At 69.5% G+C, this 14879-nt stretch overlaps 1 protein-coding gene across 4 annotated transcripts in view; it reads right to left on the reverse strand.

Moving 5' to 3' along the window:
• Positions 1–360: 360 nt before the first annotated feature.
• STIM1 (stromal interaction molecule 1) overlaps positions 361–14879 on the reverse strand; it is a 41893-nt gene continuing 27374 nt past the window's right edge. For 2 of the 4 annotated variants that reach the window (XM_044418561.1, XM_044418560.1), the window contains exons 6-12: positions 6919–7096; positions 6030–6207; positions 5754–5921; positions 5213–5313; positions 4330–4568; positions 1864–2254; positions 361–946 (exon numbers count right to left, since the gene is read on the reverse strand). In XM_044418561.1, the coding sequence (XP_044274496.1) occupies positions 436–946; positions 1864–2254; positions 4330–4568; positions 5213–5313; positions 5754–5921; positions 6030–6207; positions 6919–7096 (1766 nt within the window). In that variant the 3' untranslated portion in view covers positions 361–435. Of the gene's footprint in view, positions 947–1863; positions 2255–3703; positions 3782–4329; positions 4569–5212; positions 5314–5753; positions 5922–6029; positions 6208–6918; positions 7097–14879 lie in introns of all 4 variants that reach the window. The other 2 variants (XM_044418562.1, XM_044418563.1) reach the window with 2 other exon arrangements.

Raw genomic sequence — 14879 nt, forward strand, 5'->3', positions numbered from 1 at the left:
GTGTCCCAGCACGGCCCTCTCCGCAGCCCCTTCTCCCCAGCAGGCTCCCCCAGGGTGGGGCCCGGAGCCTCCCCGACTGCCACCTGCCGTGCGTGGCGCCCCCGGCCAGGCCCCGGGCTGAAGCAGTGCGAGGCGAAGAGGCAGGGCGACCCCCGGGCGGTCCCCACGTGGCCCACCATCGCCGGGAGTGGAGGGGAGGGGAGGCGCGGCGGCGGCCTCCGTGCCGAGCGAGGCCCGTGCAGGCGGAAAGGGCAGCCAGCCGAAGCCATGCGCAGCGGAAGCGGGGGCTCTGCGGCCGAGCGCGGGGGGGGGGCGGGCCGGGCCGCCCCGGAATAAATAGCTGCGTGGCTCCGTGCGCCGCAAGGGCCCCGGGGGGCGTGCTCCCCTGCCCCGCCCCGGGCTGGGGGCTTGTCCCAGTGTGCGCTCCCCCCGGCGCTACTTCTTGGGCTTCTTGAAGATCTTCAGGGGGAACTTCTTGCGGCCCGGCCCGGGGTCGCCCTCCTCGCCCGTGGAGCCGCTGTCGTCCTCGGCGGCCGCGCTCTTCTTGGGGGCCAGGTGCGGGATGCGGCTGCCGCCCTTGGTGCCGTTGGCGGCGCGCCCCTCGGCCGTGGGGGAGGGCGTGTCGGGCTCGGTGGAGCTGGGGCTGTGCGAGCGCGAGGAGTTGGCGGGGCCGGGCCGGGCCCCCGCGGCGCCGAGCTCGCCCAGGCTGGCCGCCTTCTCCAGGCCGGCCGCCTTCTCCAGGCCGTGGTTCAGCAGCAGGGCCTTCTTCCTCGGCCGCGGGCTCTCGGCCACGGGTGGCTCCACGGGCCACGCACCCCCGCCGCCGGGGGCCTCCTCCGCGGGCCGGCCGTGCAGCGCCGGCCGAGGGGGAGGCAGCTTGGGAGCCGGGCGCTGGCCGTCGCTCGCGGGCGGGATGGACGAGTCCGAGTCGGAGCGGGACAGGTCTCTGGCGGTGGCAGAGAGAGGGGAGAGCATGGTCAGCCGGGGGCGCGCAGGAGCCCGTCCATCCGTCCGTCCGTCCGTCGCAGGCCGGCCAGGGAAGCCAGACTAGCGGGGGCACGACGAGCGGCTCGCCCCCGGCTCACTCCCCCTTCCGTGCGAGAACGTTCCGGTCGAGGTCGGGAGGGCAGCCCCCCGCCCCGGGGGGCCCAGGCCTCACGCTGCAGCCCCAGCCACCTGCAGGGCCCCCTTGGCCATTTGGCCGGACGCCCTCCCATGACCCCCCGGCCTTTGGCTCCATGGGGCGGACGCCCAAAAGCAAGCGCCTGCTCCGAATGGCTTCGGAGGCGGCGGGCGCAGCTCCCGCCTGGCCACTCGAGTGCCCCCGGGGGCCCCGAGCTGCCCCCCCCTCGCATGCACAGGAGGCGTGGCAAGAGGCGCTTATGCACCTCGTCGGCGACGGCCCCCAGGACCTCCCGCCCCACGCGCAGCTGGGGCTCCGAGCGCTGCCTGCAGGGGCTCCCTGCTCCGTACAGCCAGGCCTCCCGCAGCATGCATGGCGCTCCCGTGGAGCACAGGGAGCGAGTTCTGCACCCGACCAAGTTCATTAGGGGCACACCACGGCACGCCACACCACACCACACCACGCCACGCCACACCACACGTCCTGCGTGGAGAACATGCGGCCGAAATCACACGCCCAGCCCAGCAGAGCAGCTGCACGGCCGCGCAGCGGGGGGCCGCCTGGGGGTCGTTAGTCTGTTAGCTCCCCCAGCGCTGGCCGGCTCCCCAGCGGGGCCCGGCCCCGGCCCCGGCCCCAAGCGCAGGCCCCTCCCGCAATCGCGAGGGGGGCCGGGGGGCTGCGGGAAGCCACAGGCAGGCACGCGACCAGCGGCACGCCAGGCCGATGCAGGCGGCACGAACCCAAAGCTCTCGGCGCGCCCCCGCGTCCCCGAGGTGACGTCGGGAGGGGGCAGGTTGGGCAGGGCGTCCATCTGGAGGATGTACGAGGAGGTGGTGTGGTGGTAGAGGATCGGGAGCGCGTGGCAGGCGGGCGCGGAGGGGCCCGCGTGGCTGGAGGCGCCCGGCGCCGGCAGAGAGGTGGTGGCCGGGTGGCTGTCGGTGCTGAAGGACTGGCTGCCAGTGAGGCTGGGCATCCGGCGGAGGGCGACCCGGCCGGGCAGGTAGTGGACCAGCGCCCCCGCCTCGCCCTGGCCCTGCCCGGGGGCCGCGTGGCTCTCTACCAACCTCTGCGATCCCAAGGAGTGCTGCGGGTCCACCAGGCGCTGGCGAAGGCTGCTCGGCAGGGTGGGCGCTGCACGGAGAGAGCAGAGCGGGGCGCCGTCAGCGGGGCCTGCGTGTGCCCCCGGAGAAGCTCCGCGGCCCCGCAAGCAGCCTTCTCCCAGGCCCCGCTCCCGGGGCCCTCTCGGCTCCCCCGCCCCTTGTTCCTCTGCCTGGCTGAGCAGCGGGGCTTTGTATCCCAGTCCCGGGGGGTGCTGGGGGGGAGGCCCCTCCCCGCCCTGGAGCCCAGTGGGCTCTTCTGGGGCAGGCCTGCAGCCAAGCTTCCCCACAGGCGGCCAGCCCCGGGCGGCCTCATCTCCGCCACGCAGGGGCGCAGAGCGGGCCACGCGTGGGGAGGGCCTCGCCGGGACGGGGAGGGCCAGGAACCGGTCGCGACGTGTGCCGGGGCCCCCGCAAGCCCGCAGGCAGGCAGGGCACCCCGAGGAGCCCCTCGGGCTCGCAGCCTGGTGGCTGTTCCTAAGAGCGAGTCAGGCGGGCGGGCAGTTAGGGCAGGCGAGGGCGGGCTGGTGGGGCCCTCCCCGTGCAGCCCCCCTCCTGCCGCTTTCCTCCCAGGGCTGTGGGGCCTGCCTCGTTCCCCGAGGAGGGCGCTGCGTCTGGGGGGGGGGGGGGGGGCTGCGAAGGGAAGACGACCCAGAAGGCAGGCAGGCAGCCACCCTGCTGCTCCCCCGTGGCGCCTGCACCCCGCACCGGCTGTCCACCCTGCCTCCTCGCGGGACAGAGGCGCCCCAGCCCGTGCAAGAGCCAGAGGCTGGGCACTGTGGCCCCATGTGCCACGGCTGCTGCGAGGACACCCTGTGGGCCGGGGCTCCCCTGCCTTCCCAGCCTCTCGGGGGGGCCGGCTCAGTCCCTCACTTCATCGTTCGTCCCACCCTCTCCCTTGCCGCCGGAACGATGGGGCCAGGCGCAGGGGGGCCCCCCTTTTTCCCCCCCCCCCCCCCCGGACGCAGGGCTGCCGGGCACACAGCAGCCGGAGGCGGCCCCCTTGTGCCCCGCGTGCAAAAGGCGAAGTGCGAGTGCAGGCAGGCGGAGAGAAGCCGAGCGCGCAGGCCCCTTGACGGGCCAGGCCGGGGGGGCGCCGGGGGGGGGGGGAGGGGGCCCGGGGGGCCTTGCGTGGGCCGGGGGGGGTGCCCCGCCTCCGGGACAGCCCCCGGCCAGCCTGGCCCCCCCCCCCCCGCTCGCACAGGCCTCCCCACGCCCCGCGGCCCCACCTTGCCCCGGTCCTCCGCGCTTGCAGACCCTGGATCGGGAGGGCCCGCGTGCCCTCGCGCAGCCCCCCACCCCCCGCCACAGGCCCGCCGGGGGGTGCTCGGGAGGCATGGGAGCAGCAGGGGGAGGTGGCGGCAGCGCGGTGAGGATTAGTGCCTGGTGCGGCGAGGCTGCGGGGCAACGGGGCGCCTGGCTCCTCCGCCCGCTGTGGGTTTAGTACAGCAGGAGAGAGAAGCCAAGAGCGCAATCCTCAAACCGGGGAACTTCCAGGACCGATCCTCCGAGCAGAAAGGCGGGCGGTCGCTGAGCCTGCGCCCCAAGAGCAAGGCAGCGTCTGGCAGGAGCCGATCGGGAGGAGGTCGGGGGAGAGAGAGAGGCGTCACTGGCAGGGGACCCCCACCTCGCGCCGGCACTCCTGGGGGAGGCAGCACCCCCGACACCGCCTGTCCCCCACCCCCGCCCCCACAGGTGGCTCCTAACCGGCCTGCGCCGGAGTGACGCTGGCCCCACACCATTCCTCCGCCTCCGCAGGAGCGCGCCGGGGCCCCCTGGCCTCCCGGGGCTCCCCCCCGTCACATGTCCCTGCAGGCGAAGCGCCTCCCTGCCGCTCCCCAGAGCACCCCGGGCCGGCAAATGCTCAGGGGTCCCTTGCTGCAGGAGCGCGCCACCTGGGCCGCGGGCCCGGTCTCACGGAGTGGGCCAGCACGCGGCTGCTCGGGCCGGGAAGCAGCTCTGCGGGGAGGGATTGGCCCCCGTGGCCTGGGGCTGCCCGCCCCCCCGCCATGCCCAAGAGCCCCTGCGGCTCCCCCGGCACGCCGGGCCCCAGGCCTGCTCCCGGCAGGCACCCCGGATGCCCCCGCCCGCTGGGCCCAGGGGACCTACACTGCATGGAGAGCGGGGAGACAAGCTCCTCGTCCAGGTCGTCCACGTCGTCGGTCAGGATGAAGTGGGGGCCGCCGGACCGCGCGGGGGCCCCGACCCAGGTAGGGTCGATGTTGAGGGCGGCCACCAGCGTGTGGATGCCGGGGTTGCTGACGATGTGGAAGCCGCACAGCGCCTCGATCTGCTGCCACCGGTGGAGCCGCTCGCGCAGGGCCGCCGTCACCTCGCTCAGCGCTTGCCTGCGGGGGGAGGCGCCGCGGGGGTCGGGGGGCTGTGGGCCAGCGAGGGGTCGTGGGGCGGGGTGGGGCAGAGTCCTCCCTCCCCAAGAGCCCCCTCCCCTGGAGCAGGGGGCAAGCGTGCCGGCTGGCGCAGCGGCCCACATCCTGCACCCCAGGGCCTCATCTTCCGCCGCGCCCCTCTGCCACCCCAGACCCCAGACCCGGGAAGGGGCCCCACCTGCAAGCCGAGCGGAGGCGGAAGCCGCCCTGCCTCCCCCCCGCAGCACCGTGAGGATGCTCAGCTCCCCCACTGCACCGGGGCTGTCCTGCAGAAGCCCCCGGATCGTGGCTCAGCGGGGCCTGCCGCACAGCGGCCTCCACAGCGCCCCCCACGCCGTCTCCTCACGGCCGGGCTGCCCTCGAACGGGGACAGGAGAGAGCGCCCGCCCCCCCCCAAGGAGGCCGGCGCTTGGGAGCCACCCCCCACTGCCCCGGGCCCACCCCACGTCACACAGCTCCTGCTCCGGCCGCCTTCGGAGCCCACCTGCTGGAGGGGGAATGGATGTGAGCAGAAGCGACTGGGGCCGGGACGTGGGGCTGGGGGGGGACGGACGTGGGGCCGGGGCGGGTGGCGCTGCAGAGAACGGCCGCCCGGGGGCACTCACTTGGCCGTGAGGATCTTGTGGTCCACGTCGTCCAGGGATGAGCTGTGGGCCACGTGGAACGTCCCGAAGAGCGTGCTGCGCTTCTTCTTGATCTTCTCCGCCTGGACGGGGGCGAGGGCGAGGGGTTGCGCGAGGCCTCGGAGGAGCTGCTCCTCACACCCCGGGCTGGGCCTGGAGACCCTGCTCAGCCGCTGCCTGGGGGGCGCCCCCTGTCCCCAGCTCCACTGAACCGCACACAGGGCTTGCCGGGCTGAGCCTTGGGGCAGCGAGGAAGCCTGGCCCCCACGCCACCCAGGGCCCCCGGTGGCTGGATCCCCCCCCGCCCTGCCGTCGGCCCTTCCATCTCTATCCAGGCCCCCTCGCACGGAGGGAGGGGGCCCACCGCAGCCAGAGGCGCCTCCCGGCTGGCCCCATCCGCCCCCACTCGGCACTCCGGCTCGGCTCGTCCCGGGCGCAGGCGTCCTCGCTCCCGCCGGAGGCCAGCAGCAGAGCGCCCCGGGCGGGCCCCCGCGGGGGGGAGGCAGGCGCCCCCGGCACTCACCCCCTCCTTGGCCAGCAGCAGCTGCCGCTCGGCGTTCTGCTTCTTGACGTTGTAGTACCGCACCTCCACCTCGTGCGTCAGCTGCAGCCACTTCTGCAGGGCCTCCGGGGCCGCCCAGCCGCTGTGCGACTCCAGCTCCTGCTCGGCGTTGCGCAGCGCCACGCGCACCTGCGGGGGCAGGGCAGGCTGGGCGGGCGGGCCGGGGCGCCAGGCCGTGCCCGGGCCCCGTGGGGGCCCCGCCCCCCCCCCGCCGGGCTGCCCGGCCGCCGGCCGCACCTGCTCCAGCTCCTGCTCGGCGTACTTCTGCCGGCTGAGCTCGTTCTCGGTGCCCTCGCGCAGCTCGCGCAGCCGGTGCGCCTCCTGCTTGGCGATGCTGATCTCGTCCTGCAGCCGCTTCTCCAGGGAGACCTTCTCCACCTCCACCGTGCGGTGCTCCTCCTGGGCCTTCTGCAGCCTGGACGGGACGGGACGGGGGGCACCGCGGGGAGGGGGAGGGGGGAGGAGAGCACGTGCCAGGAGCTGCGCCAGGCATGCAGAGCGTCTGGGGCGAAGAGAGGCAGGGCGGGGGGCCCAGGCGGGGACTCCCCCCCATGCTGCAGCTCTGCTCGTCCCACTGAAAGCTCTGTGGATCCGGAAAGCCACCGACCCGCCCTCCAGGGCGGCCACTGCCACCGCCCACGCGGCTCTGGCCACGCTGGACCCCCTCCACACGGCCACCAGCCCGGAGGGCTGCCCCTGCCCGCCGGAGACCAAGGCGGACGGGCTGGTCTGAGGGTCCCTCGCTGGGCTGCCCTGCCGGGCGTGAAGGGCGCTCTGGCCAGGGCCGACTGCTCGGCCACCACTCCGGGGGCCCGGGAAGGGGGCTGGCCAGGACAGGGTAGGGCAGCGGGATGGCCGGCGCCTTGCCAGGGAGGGCCGTCAGAGGCCGTTTCCCCTGCCTCCGAACCACGGGCTGCGGGAATTCACGGAGCTCACTGGGTGCCCAGAGCAGGTCCCGCCGGCCCCTCCACGGGGAGGCGAGGGGACAGAGGCAGCCGGCACGGGGAGCCTGGTCACGGCCAGGCCCCATCCTGCGCTGCCGTGGTCAAGGGCCGGCCCCCACCCCGCAGCGGGGAGCCCGGCGCGAGCGGGGGAAACGGCCTCTGGCCCCCGGCCGGGCGCTCACCGCTCCTGGAGATCGTGCAGACTCTGCTCGGCGCGGTGCAGCCCCTCCAGGTCCTTCATCATCTTGCGCAGGTGCTCCTTGGAGTAGCGGTTCTGGATGTAGGCGAACCAGCAGCCGCCCACCCCGATGACGATGGAGACCACCAGCATGAAGTCCTTCAGGTGGCTGTGGCGCGTCACTGCGGGAGCGAGAGCCGGGCAGCGGCGCCGTCAGAGCAGGCGGCCCCCGGCCCGTGCCCCCCGCCCCGCCTCACCCCACACGCTGGCTCCAGCCGGGAAGCTCGGTGGCTGGCAGCGGCGGCGGCACTCCCGGGAAGCCTCTGGACGCAGGCAGGCAGGCAGCCCGCGAGGCCGGGCAGGACCCGGCAGGCGGAGGAGCCTCGCCGGCACAGGGCGACGGGGCAGGAGCCGCCGCGCTCCCGGGGTGAGCCGAGGCGAGGCAGGAGTGCCGCATGCCTGGACCACGGGGCCCGGACGCGGGGCCAGCGTCACCGCAACGCTCGGCTTTGTCTGGACTCCGGCCCACAAACATCACCCCCGGGATGACGTGGGATGCGCACGCACCTTTGCGCTCCGGCCCCACAAACAACCTCGAGCATGATTCCCCGGCTTCAAAGCAGCAGGCGTCTTTCCCGAGGCCCCCTCCACCCGCCTTTCTCTGTTCCCCTAAGCACACGCCGGTACCGAGCGGAGCAGCTGCTCTCGGCACGTGATCCAGGGCACTCGGATCCAGACCGGGGGGGGGGGGATGGGGGCTCACAACGGGGCAGCTCCGATGCTGAGCTGAGGAAGCGGAGGCGCAACCCCGAGGGTCAGCCATGGGGGAGGGGGCTAGGAGCAGGGGCGCCCCTCAGGGATGGACCCACGGCGCAGCATCAGCGGGGGGGCTGCCCAGTGGGAGGGCTGGCAGGCAGGGAGGCGGCGCATTCCTCCCCAAAGCCCCCCCAAAGGACGGGGCCCAAACAAAGGGGAGTTCCGAGAAGTGACCGCTGGGCTGAGTACTGATCCCCCCGCAGCAATGCCCCAACACGCAGCGCCCCTCGCAGACCCCTCCTTCAGCCCCACGCATGCTCTGCCGGCTCCAGCACCCCCCACCCCACACGGCACCCCACGCAAGACCCCGGGCTGCCTCCCTGCCTCTCAGGCGAAGGAAGCCGAGCATCTGGAGGGCTCTTGGCCATGCTGATGCAGAAGGCGCACTCCTGTGAGGCATCGCACATCGCGCGTGGGAGGCAGAGATGGCAGGCCGCCGTGAGGCGAGTCCCGGGCTTCTGTCCCCAGGCAAGCACGGGGCAGATCGCCGTCCCTGTGACTCCCACAGGCGAGCCGCCCCCCCCACTCCCCCGTGGCTGAACGCCCCCCCTTTGCACGGCTGAGGAGCGCACGCAGGCCTGGCGTGGCCGCCCGCTCGCCGCACGGTGACAGCCGGGGCCTGGCCGTGCCGTGCCACGACCGAGGGCGGGCGGGCAGCGAGGGAAGGAGGCCCACGGCCCAAGCCGGCCAGCAGGCATGGTTCTGACGGGGGCACGCCTGCGCAGCAGTTCGGCCGGCTGCGGGGGACCAGGGGATCGCTCGCCTCAAGGGGCTCAGGGCCTCGCAGACACGCGCAGAGGACCCAAGCCTGGCCCGGCAGCTCGATCGGTCGGGGGAGCCTGAAGGGAGACGCTGCTCCGGGGCCAGCGTGGCGGAGGTTGGTTGGTTGGTTCCAGACCAACACGCGGCGCCTTCCAGCAAGCCCAGGCTGAGCTTCCCCGCAGGAGCCATGGAATCCCAGGAGAGCAGGGCTGGAAGGGGCCGAGGGGGCCAGCCGGTCCCCCCCCCCCGCTGTTGCCGGACACCAGCTCATGCCACCTCGCTCACACGACTCCCCATCAGTCGAACTAACTCTGTTCAGCAGTTCCAACTACTTGGACTCGTAGAACAGCAGAGCTGGAAGGAACCATGAGGGCCGCTGGTCCCACCTGCTGCCGTTGCAGGACCCCTGTTCACACCACCCCGCTCACGGACGCTGGTTCAAGCTGCACCGATGAACTACTGAAGCGAAGCACCAAGAGAGGCAGTTCAAGCAGCAAAAGTAACTCCTTCCTTCCATTTCGTTCAGCGTGTTCGTATGCATTGGCAAGCCGCTCCAAGATTTGTTTCCGAGGGAAAGGGGCAGAGGTGCTGGAAGATCCTTGTCGGGAAGCACCCCAAGCGCTCCCCGGAATGCTGCCCTTCTCCATTCCACCCACTGCTCCTCTTCCTGCGCCTCTCCGTCACCTCCGTCCGCAGACCTTGCCTCTCTGCTCCCCCACATCCTCTGCCCCCGTTTTGGATGTGGTTCCATAGTCTCCATCGGGAGTCAACTTTCATCTCTCCTCCCTTCCCAAAATCAACGTGGGTTTTGCCTACCAGAAAAGCCCCTGCACCTATCCTCCTGCAATCCGGAACTCTCCGTGTACGAAACCCCCGACACCCATCTGCCTGGTATTTGTCCAAAGTTATCCGCACAGGCAGGGCCACTCTGCTGGCCAGCGCCACCCGATCCTGCTGCCAAAAGACGAGGAGGTTCTCCCAGGACTAAGGCTCCTGCCAGAAAGAAATCTGGCAGGCTGCGTTCCTTCAGAAGGCTCGACAGGGAGAGCCCTTCACGGACTCTGCATGGGACTGACCGAGGCACACGATGCCTCTGAATCCTGCTTTAGACTGGAACCAAGATCAGATCAGGCACCCCCCGAAGTGGCGGAGCTTCTCGAGTGCTGAACCGAACGGCTTGCTGCGTCTGGCACTTGGCACACGCCCTGGACAATCTCAACACAAATGCTTAAACCGTCACCACTAAGGGCCTCACCCTTCAAGGAAGCCCAAATACGTGCCTCAAATAAAAACGGAGAGAGACAAGGACGAGCAAAGTGGATGTGCCTGCGCTCACCAGCAGAGGGTGCGGACGCCCCTTCCCTTCCTCCAGCTGACGGCCCGCAGCCGGAGCCGTCCCGTTCCTCAGGGGGCCGGCTGCCCCGGAATACCCCTGCCTGCCCACCTGCCTCCCCAGTCGCAGCACCAGGGACACGACAGCCTGCCTTGACCCTGCTGGGGGAGGACTTTCCGCACTCGGGGACGGCGGGACGGCTCCTGTTCTCGTGGCCTCTTTGCCCAGCTCCCGTGCCCATTCCGGAGGCTCCCCTTTGCTAATGCTCCCTCTGCCAGAGCGTCCCTGTGGGCCCGGCACTGTGTCTGCCACTTGGGGGGTGTGGATCAGCGTCGCAAACGTGATGGGAAATAAATGCTTCGCAACAGCAGCAAGAAGCAAGACGGTGGGGAATGCTGAATCACCCCCGTTTTTCATTTGAAGCGATCTGAACGCCAAATGGAAAAATGTTACCGAGACTTAACTGACCTACGGAATTCCTGCTGGAGGAAGATGCCAAGTATCTCAGCCTGGGAACCATTTTGGCCGCCCCACTGAACATGCTTCCAACAGCTTAATTCTGCGAAGGGGACCGGTTCGGGCAGTTCCAATTCTTTCTGCCAAATGCAATCGGATTACTTTTTGGGAAACGGCCATTGAACAACTTTCAAAGTAATCCGTGGCCATCAGAATGCTGCACGATGGACTTTCTAGTGCTGTGGAAACAATCTCAGGCCCTGAGCTCCCTCAGGTGGCCTACGATTTTGACAGGAAAAGCAAAATAGCACAAAAAACGGGGGGGGGGGGGAGACTGAGACCACCCTCCCCCATCAACAATCAAGTCCACGGGGCAGAAATGCGTCCTCAGCTGCCCAGGGCCATCCCTGCATGGCCGGTGACTGCCGTGCACCGGCTGCCCCGGTGAGGGAAGTGGTGCCCATCGCAAGGAGCAGGGGCAGCTGAGCGAGGGGGCCTGGAGCTCCTGGGAGGCGTGACGGAGCCAGCTGCCGTGGGCGCTGGGGCAGGACTCCCCCCCACCAGCAACTCTCAAACACCAAGCACTGATAGAAAGGCTAATTTCAAATTGCTGTGCAACCAGCCAAAGCGCCGAGAATTTCTGGGCTGGAACGCGTGCCCAGATGGCACAGGGGAGTCCCAGCCCAGAGTGTCCCAGAAACCCAATTCCGTTGCATTAGCGTGAGACTGGAACTAGCACTGTCCGTTTTGTCTACTTGTGAAACTTCTTAAAGAAGCAAGCAACGGCCTTGGAACTCCACCGTGGCACCGATGCGCTCCTCAAGCCCTTAATTAGCTTTCACTAATTAAGCAGCAGCATTGCCTGCATTTCTGGCCGGTCACAAGTAACAGGGTCCCGAGCTGCAGAGCCATCGCTGGGTGGGCACGGACGGCTCGGCCTGCTGGGTGGGACAAGTGCCAGATGATGGCGATGATCGAGGCGCCGATGCCAGCGCCCCCTCGGGCAGAAAAGACCTGACCCGGCGGAAGGAGTGGCCCTCCAGGGCCAGGGACGGGAACTCGTCCAGCCCACAGGCGGTCAGCAGGGCCGAAGGCAAGAACGGCGAGCAAAACGGAAAGCGTGACCAGCCCCCGTGGCTTCTGGCCCTGTGGCCAGCCACTAAGCTGCAGGAGAGGCGCGTCGGCGGACTGGCCAGGCCAGAAGTCCCTGCCCCGAGAGCCAGCTCCCCCGGGCTGGGCACGGGACCAGCCTGAGTGCGGGGGGCAGGTGGTGCCGGCGACTTCCAGCGTCGCCCCAAAGGCTCCTCTGGCAGGGGAGAGGGCCCCGCTCCAGCGCCGGGGAGCCCCTCTCTTCCTTGGCCCCGGGAGAGCCACCGCCTCGTTCTATGTAGGGCACGCTTGTTTGTTTAACCGCCCCCTTCCGATTCCGCCACTTAATCCTTCCTCTCCCTGGAGCCTTTTCAAATGCTTTTTGTTACCCTCTTGCCAAGTAAGTAGTTTTCCACCGGCTCGGCGTCACCAGGCAGCAGCCGCAACGCCGCCCCCCACCGCTCAGGGCTGCCTGGCCGGGACCTGGCACACCAGCAGGACAGAGGGGCCTGGCCGGCCGGCTTCTGCAAGCCCTTCCCTGCGACAGGTCTTCTGCTCGCTGCCTCCCCCTGCGCCGTTGCGGGGATCCCACAAGAGGAGCCGAGGCCGCAGGAGGCTCACCGAGGACTGCCCGGGAGCGGCCCCACAGACGCTCCAGCACAGCACCTGCAGCGAAACGCCGAACCTGCCCGGCACGAGCCTCGCACGGGGGGCCGGGGCCGGGCAGGCCTCCTTTCCAGCCCCCTCTCCGTTTTATCATCACAGGGGGCACGAGCTCAGAATCCCCCGCTTTGAACCGTGCCGCTGATGTGACCTCTGGCACCACAGCTCGGCGCCACCGGCTAGTTCCACGCGGGGAGCCCCCTCGCCCTGCACCGCCCGCGGCTCAGCGGCAGGGCACCGTGCCAGTGCCCAGGCCACACGGTCCGCTGCCAGCCTCTCCGGGCAAGAGGCCCTGCAGGTCCCCAGAGCTGGACACAGATGGGGGGGGGGGCCCGCCTCGCCCCTCCAGAGGGTGCCGACTAGTCTGACTGGTATTCTGGCCTCCGGTGCCCCGTTCCCCCATGAAGGCCCGCCTGCCCCGCCTGCTGCGGAAGCTTTCCGCCCACCTGCTGCAGCGAGGGGGGGCGTGCAGAGGGTGAAAGGGGGGTGAGCGGCGGATGCAGGGTCCCACTTTCCTCTGCTCCCCCAGCAGCCCGGGCAAGCCGTCCACTGCCAGCACAGCCTCCTCATCGGTGCTTCTCAGGGCCGGGCAGGAGGTTCCGGTTCCGGACGCCGAGTGAGCAGATGAGGGGAAGCTGCGGGTTGATCGAGGGACCCGGGATGTGAGCAGCCAGGCGCCGAGGGGGAGCAAGCAGGAGGCCATGCAAGAGTCGGGTGGCGGAGTTGGCCGAGAGAGCTCCCTCACATTCCTCGTTTCATTTTTAAATCTTTTCCTTGTTGTTTCTTCCCCTACCCACCCCGCTCGCTTCCTCTTCGTTTTCTTCCTTGCAGCGCCCTCCCGTCTGCTGGTCGGACTGCGTTGCTGCCTTCTGGGGGGACGGGGAGGCACGGGCCACAGACCGGACGAGCCAGGAAGGCTCCGCAGCGCAGCCGGCCCGCAGCGCCTGCGAGCGCCGTGGCCAGCGTGGGCGGCGCCTGCGAGCGGGAAGGTGAGGGCGCTGGAGCAGACAGTGTGCACCTCCGGGGAATAGGCGGTGGAGAGTTTCGCGGCAGGGCGGTGGGGCTGCGACAGCCGAGAGCAGCGCAGAGGCAAGAACCGCCCGGGCAAGCGGCGCAAGAGCCCCGAGCCCCAGAAACCAGCCTGGTCCCCAGCCCTTTCCCTGGCGGAAGCCTGGTTGCCTCCCGGAGTGCAAGGGAGCGCCGGCCAGCGTTCCCCGGCCCCGGCGGCCCGCTCGCTTGGAGCCAGGGCGCTCCCCCGGCCACCACTCAGCCGGTGCAAGGACGGGCCCTGGCCGTCGCTCCCCAGGCACGGCTTCTGCAGCTCGAGGCAAGCACAGGCGCCGGTGACGGGCGAGCTGTGCAGAAGGACACGCTGCCCGCCAGCTCCCTCTGCTTCCTCATCTCTTCGCACCTGTGTCAACAAACCGTGTCTTTCAGCTGTCCAGGATGCTGCTCGCACGTGTGGCCTATAAAAGCCAGCCGCTTCCCTTGCCCTCTGCCTCCGACTCCCTTCGGGGGGACTCTGCTGTTTCGTCCTGGGACCAGCGGATCGGGGCCCCGCCGTGCAGAGTCAGTCAGAGGCTCGCTGCTCAATGTAATGGGAGTCCAGCCGGCATTTGGATATTATTGCAGTAATAAATAATCTCCTTCTTGGTAGACCTGGAGTGGGCACATCACTCCCTGAAATCTGGAAGAGCCCACAGCTGGGCAACGCCAGCCAACCCAGCGGGAGAAGCGTCACAGCCTGCGCTAGCAACCGTAAGCAAAGAGTGTTCGTTGTGGGAGGCTCCGTGCCACACGGAAGGGAGACGTGTGCGTGCCGCCACGACCCAGAGGACCGCCAAGCATGTGGTCTCCCTGGCGCCACGATTAAAGATATCGCCAACGAGTTCACACAACTCATGCAACCCCCTGACACTGCCAAACACCCCTCCCTCCTCTTCCACGTGGGAGCCGACGACACCGCCAGGAGACGCTTCGCTGAAACAGCATCAGCCCTCGAAGCTCCGAGGGGGAAATCAAAAGCACCGGGGCCCAGAGCGTCTCCTCCTCAGCCCTCCCGGTATGTGGAGGAGGAACCGCCGGCCAACGGAAAATCCTGCGGGTGAATGCCTGGCCACGATGGGGGTGCCGTGGAGGGAGACGTGCGCGCCAGGACCCCAGCTGGGCTTCCTGGAGGAGGGGCTCCCGGCAGAGGAGGGGCTGCGCCCCACACAGAACGGGGGGCCGATGCTTGGCCACCACGTGGGAAAGCCCCTCAGCCGAGCTGGACGTAAAGGCTGTCGGGAGGGGGAGCCGTACAGCAGCACATGCCACCCCCTGGCACGGACTCACACGCTCCGGCAGAGGAAAAACCCCAAGCGGGGCCCAGCACCAGCCCCCCAGAAGGGCAGGAAGAACACCAGGGCACCGCGAGGAGGAACGCCAGCGCCTCGACACCTGTGCCCAGAGAATGGGAATCAAGCAGCACGAGCCGGAGCTCATCCTGCACGGGGGCAAATACAGCCTTACGGGAAGGAGGGAAACTTGGTGGGATGACTCACATGACTGGAATTCTACACTTGATGGATACAAACTGCTCAAGAAAAATAGAAAGGACAAAAAAGGAGGTGGAGACACACTGTATGCAAGAGCAGAAATACAAGACAGAGAACTTAGCAGCCCCGCTGAAAGCATCTGGCTTGGCTTAAAGGGAGTGAAGTGCTGCAGGGACGGCACCCGGAGGGCTGAAGCAGGGCATGAGCTGAGACTAGCGAGGGACGGTGACAACAAGACAGACTTCTTCAAAGATGTCCAGAACAAGCACATCTGAAAGAGAAAGGCGTCCGGCTACTGAAAGTGGGTGG

Source organism: Varanus komodoensis, unplaced genomic scaffold (genome assembly GCF_004798865.1).
Source record: "Varanus komodoensis strain SLA01 unplaced genomic scaffold, ASM479886v1 scaffold91, whole genome shotgun sequence".
NCBI lineage: Eukaryota > Metazoa > Chordata > Lepidosauria > Squamata > Varanidae > Varanus > Varanus komodoensis.